This window comes from Sinocyclocheilus rhinocerous, unplaced genomic scaffold (genome assembly GCF_001515625.1).
Source record: "Sinocyclocheilus rhinocerous isolate Xijiao unplaced genomic scaffold, SAMN03320098_v1.1 scaffold520, whole genome shotgun sequence".
Lineage (NCBI taxonomy): Eukaryota > Metazoa > Chordata > Actinopteri > Cypriniformes > Cyprinidae > Sinocyclocheilus > Sinocyclocheilus rhinocerous.
The window spans coordinates 124,443-130,265 of record NW_015666539.1 but is presented as its reverse complement, the minus strand read 5'-3'; the positions used below and the strand labels follow the sequence as shown (position 1 = coordinate 130,265).

At 36.5% G+C, this 5,823-nt stretch overlaps 1 protein-coding gene across 1 annotated transcript; it reads left to right on the top strand.

The window, feature by feature from the left end:
- Nucleotides 1-4,107: 4,107 nt before the first annotated feature.
- LOC107732602 (gap junction alpha-3 protein-like) lies at nucleotides 4,108-5,163 on the top strand. The gene has a single exon (XM_016543977.1). The coding sequence runs from the start codon at nucleotides 4,108-4,110 to the stop codon at nucleotides 5,161-5,163; it is 1,056 nt and encodes a 351-aa protein (XP_016399463.1).
- The last annotated feature ends 660 nt before the right edge of the window (nucleotides 5,164-5,823 follow it).

Below are 5,823 nucleotides of genomic sequence, written 5' to 3'. Positions count from 1 at the left end.
GATGCAACGCGTAAAAAGACAGTATATGTCATTATAATCCGTAATTATGTCCCCACTGGATGCAACAAATGCCTCGTTTATAATGGGTTTTAATGTTTTTGTCTCGTCGCTCCGGCCGGACAGGGCATCACAGTAAGGTAGGGGCGTAACATTTCTGTCACACGCTTGAGGTATTCGGCCAATCATAACGCACTGGATAGCTGGCCAATCAGCGTACACCTCGCTTTTCAGAACGAGGAGCTTTGTAAAAATCGACGCGTTTCAGAAAGGCGGGGCATAGAGGAGCAACAATAATGTACAGTATGTGGAAAATAATGTTTTTTTAATCGTAAACCGCATAAACACATTTCATTACACCAAATACACAAAATAATGTTCTTTTTAGCAACGTCACATGACCCCTTTAACAAAAATTCAATTTTCAAGTCCCCATGAAATGTTTTTCCCCCTCAAATTCTGTTTTATTTATTTATTTTTACCAAATTCTGTATTTTCCATTAATTTTCTGCATTGCATTTTAATGGTTTCATTAAAGTTTAGTAATCAAAGGCATCTCTAATAAATAGATTTTATTAAAAAATATTTATTATTATTATTATTTTATTATATTTTTTTTTTTCAGAAATACTGTGTTGCATATTTACATTTTTTCTGGTAAATAAATTCTGGTAAATATTTTTTCTGGTAAATATTCCTTAAGAAATTATGCTTTAATAATAATTTTATTATAGTAGTAGCACTATCATTACATTGAGTATTTCTGTCATAGTTTCTTCAAGTTAAACCAAACTTTTATTTTGACGGTTTGCCCTGAAGACCTTTAGGTTTCTGTTTGTATATGATATGACGATATATTTTCTCAAAAGAAATAATAAAATGCTCATAAAGTGACTCTCAGAACATTCATGTACTCATATATTGAGGTGGCAGAGGCTGAAAACACCGCTAGCATCACACACACTTCAGTATGTGTGTAAACAAAACCGCGTGCCTGCGCCGACCAGCAGAACATGCAGGATTCATATTTAAATAGTTTTTTTTTTTTTTTTGCGGCTTAACATTCACAGACACTAGCTCATATCGCGTTTCCATTTAAGTGTACTGACCTACTTTTGATTAATTCATTAAAGCAGGGGTCACCAAACTCGGTCCTAGAGGGCTGGTGTCCTGCAGAGTTTAGCTCCAACTCTAAACAAACACACCTGAACCAGCTAATTAAGGTCTACTTGAAGGTATACTTGAAACTTCCAGGCAGGTGTGTTGAGGCAAGTTGGAGCTAAACTCTGCAGAACAGGGCCCTCCAGAACTGAGTTTGGAGACCCCTGAATTAATTAAATAAATAAATAACCAATGCATTTTAGATGGATCCCACGTGACTCCAGCGAAATAAGCAATTCCGTTTATTCATTTATTCCCAGAATTTCAATAATATATAATAATATACAACATAGAAGAATGTAAAAATACATTTTGCACTGAAAGGAATACTTTCTTGATGTCACTTGTAGAGTAATCCACAGAAATAACAACAACACCAGAAGTGTAAAACATTTATAACAATAGTAAGTGACACCTAGTGTCATTTTTCAGCAGTATAAGGTACCATTTTAACGCTGTAAATTCAACACTACAATTAGTGTACTTTTAACTCTTGATAGATAGGGACCATATATGATCTTAAGTAGTGTTAAAATGAACAAAATGTTAAATTGACACTGCTTATTTTACTGTGTATGTATATAATATATACATACCATCCCACTTATCAGTCAATCAGATAAATGAATTAACTATTTTATGAACCTGTTTTGAGTCATGGGTCTTCTGTCAACAGGCAGTCTGGTTTACCTGGGCTTAGACAATGTAAAATATCTCTGTCAGACCATTACATAGCAGAGTGACACAGACTTGTCTCCTGTCTACTTCTTGCTCTCTAACTTCTATTTGCTAAACACACTTTTAAAAAAGGAAAAAACAAAATAGAGAGACAAAAAGATGCTGTGTTTCAGTCGCTTTCCTTCAAAGGGAGGAATGTGTCTGCCTAACTGACTGTGTCCTGTGAGCTCTGCCATTGGTCCTGACAGCTGTCACTCATCTGAGAGGCTCTGAGAAACAAGGCAGGTGGTGCACTCTTCAAAATTCTCCCTAGGGATTGTGTTCCTTGCCAAAATTAACCTCAGCACACACACTCATACATGCACACACATATATACAGTGTATTTGTATGGGACAGTTCTCTTTTTCTGTTTGAGCCAGTGTTGGAGTACAGAAGAAAGTGTATGTGTGACCGAAGAAGTGCAACACTGCGTTTACACTTAGACTTATTACCATTTATGTAGGAGGGGATCATTTTAACTCTGGACATTTAAGAAAGGTGAGTTTCAAGCTATAGAATTAACTGACTCTCACACACTCTGACCCATAGACACACCTGCACCTTTCAGATTAATCTCTGTCTCGTATTCACTTCTAACAGTTTTTGATTCCTTTCATTTACCAGCATGAATCAATCTATGGATCTATATGTAAAGATAATGGCTTAGTGGTATGATTGTCATATCAAGATTTTGGGAAGCAAAAGGAATCCTATATTTAGTATAATGACTAATGCGATTAATTCATGTATGACTGTGTGTGTATTTATTTGTGAACAGTGTTGGGGAAAGTTACTTTTAAAAGTAATGCACATGGGGACAGGAGAGCTGTCAGTCAATAAATTGGAAAAAAAAAAGTAACTTGCGTTACTTATTTGAAAAAGCAACTCAGATATTCTCTTGTAAATTAAAAAGTAATGCGTTACTTTACTAGTTACTTGAAAAAAGTAATCTGATTACGTAACTCGCGTTACTTGTAATGCGTTACCCCCAACACTGTTTGTGAATGACTAATCACTGTATGTCTGGGTGATTATCTGAGAAAGGGTGTGTATTTTGGTTTTGAAATACGTTGTTTAGAGTGTATCTGAAAACCTAATGGTCTTCAGAGAATTTATGTGTGTTTTAGTGTAAAAATGCTGTTAAATAAACTAGATTCATATAAAATTCAAAAATAAACTAATACATATAAAATGGAAAAATTATTTTATAATTTTATTATTGGAATCTATGTATATAAAGGGCAAGGTTGTCAAACTAAGGTCCGGGGACAAATTCTGGAATAGTTTAGAGAAGAATACAGTAAAAATAAATGAAAGAAAGAAAAAAAAAATGTTATTATTAATAATAGTAATAATAAAAGTTTATTCTGTTTTCTAAATACTTTCTCTATACATGAAATATATAGCTTCCCCTTCGCAAGGGCAGCATCTTATTTGGGGGTCTATAACTTTAAAAGTTTTGAAAAGTTAACACACTTTAACTTTTAGCTTAAGATAATCTGTTAACAGACAGTATGCAATACAAAAAGTATGAAGTGTGTTGGAAGATCCTTATGTGTGTGTGTGTGTGTGTGTGTGTGTAGGGGTCGAGTATGTCCACCTGTTTCAGGTCATGCTCAGGCATGAAGACATGTCAGTCAAACCTCAGGCCACGTGACCAAATATAACAACACATCCCTCAAACATGACAAAGAACCTTGCACCCCTCTAATAGTATATGTATGTTACTGTATGTGTGTAAGTGTGTCTGTGTGTGTGTATGTATATGTATATACTTAACCATATTTGGGGGACAGACTGACTAAATCCTCTATTTGGGGATGTCTCATTTGCAAAAATAGCATAAAAATACAATTTTAATTATATATACTATATGTATTTTCAACAGAAGTCTACTGAATGTCCACATTTAGATGACTAAGTAAATGCGTTTGGACCTTTTTTTTTTTGGACCTAAATTAAAAAAAACTAAATGTTAATGCGTAAATAAGAGTATACATTTTTGTAGGTATCTATTGTACCATGTAAAGGCTGACTGGATTGTGCTTATTCATTTCCCTTATCTTGTAAATAATGTAGTTTACCTTTGCCAATTATTATTCAGACTAAATAATATAGAAATTTTCACAGCTGCCATTTATTGATTATTGACCATAACTGATTATTAGCTGAATTAAAATTGGTGTAACCCTATATTTTTGTGTGTATTTGCAGGTGAGCACACAACAGTAATGGGAGACTGGAACTCTCTTGGGAAGCTTTTGGAAAGTGCCCAGGAACACTCCACAGTGGTGGGCAAAGTCTGGCTCACCGTACTCTTCATCTTCCGCATCTTTGTGCTCGGTGCTGCCGCAGAGAAGGTTTGGGGCGATGAGCAGTCCGGTTTCACCTGTGACACCAAACAACCTGGTTGTCAGAATGTATGTTATGATATAACCTTCCCAATCTCTCACATCCGATTCTGGGTGCTTCAGATCATCTTCGTCTCCACTCCGACACTGATCTACCTGGGCCACATCCTGCACCTGGTGCGCATGGAGCCGAAACAAAAACGCAATGAGGCAAGCAGGGCAGACAAACAGGCACATTTGAGCACCAAATCTGGAAAAGGTCCCATACGTGATGAACAGGGGAAGATCTGTCTGCAAGGAGTCTTGCTACGCACGTATGTCTTCAACATCATCTTTAAAACACTGTTTGAAGTGGGCTTCATTGTGGCACAGTACTTCCTATATGGATTTGAGCTCAAGCCACTGTACACCTGCAACAGATGGCCCTGTCCCAACACTGTCAACTGCTACATCTCACGACCTACAGAAAAAACAATTTTTATTGTGTTCATGCTGGCTGTGGCTTGTGTCTCTCTGCTGCTCAACCTGGTGGAGATGTATCACCTGGGTTTCACCAAATGCCGTCAGGGTCTCCGATACAGGCGCTCACATTCTGTCTGCGACACTGAATCAAAAGTGCCCAGTGAGGTGGTTCCATTTGTGCCAAACTACCCGTATTTTCCAGCTCACGCACCACCTCCGGCTCCCTTTCCCACCGAGCCACACTTCAACCTCTCAGAACCCGATGGAAATTTCCCGCCACACGGCAGCCGCCCTGTTTACAAGCAGAACCGAGAGAACATGGCTGTAGAGCGCAGCGGGAAACCAGACACTGCAGATGTCAAGATCAACAAAACAGCGAATTCTGTACCCGGATCACCAAGCCAGCAACGCAGGCCCAGCCATTCAAGTCGCTACAGCAACAACAAGACCAGGATGGATGACCTCAAAATCTGACCAGAAGGAAACAAGACTCCATCACTGATTCCTGGCTCTCTTGTTCAGAGTTCAGAACACACAAGAGATTCCCTCTTTCGCTCACAGGCACTGAGCATATGATGAGAATTAATTTACAAAAGTGTCATTTAGAGTGGTATCAGGGAGTCTGAATGAAAATTGGTGTGATGCTTTACTTGAAATCATTTTGTGGGAACATTGCAATACCTTCATCATTAATTGAACAAACTGATGATTGAATCATAGGCTAAATCATCTTTGCTTTGATAAATCATAAATGGTAAGTTAAAAAGAGACAAAATGTAGAAATTATGATATATTAAGTCATCATTATAAATACAAAAATTGAAATTATGAGTCATTATGGCAAATTTTGTCGTAATTATAATTTTTTGTCATAATTTCAAACTTTTGTCATCATTTTGATTTTAATGTCATAATTATGAATAATTGTAATATTTTTTTTTTTTACTTATTTCAAAATTATGACTTTCAACATTATATGTCATAATTATGATTTACCGAAACATTTTCACACTTTCATAGGGATGATCATTTAAAATGAATTAAAATGCTTTTCAATTACCAACAATCAAATATGTAGGAGACTTACAGGTAAAATGTGAATATTTGAATATTGTGGGTTTATTGGGTGGGGGA

Excerpts from the sequence above, each read along its gene's own strand:
- LOC107732602 (XM_016543977.1), top strand. The coding sequence starts at position 4,108 with ATGGGAGACTGGAACTCTCTTGGGAAGCTTTTGGAAAGTGCCCAGGAA.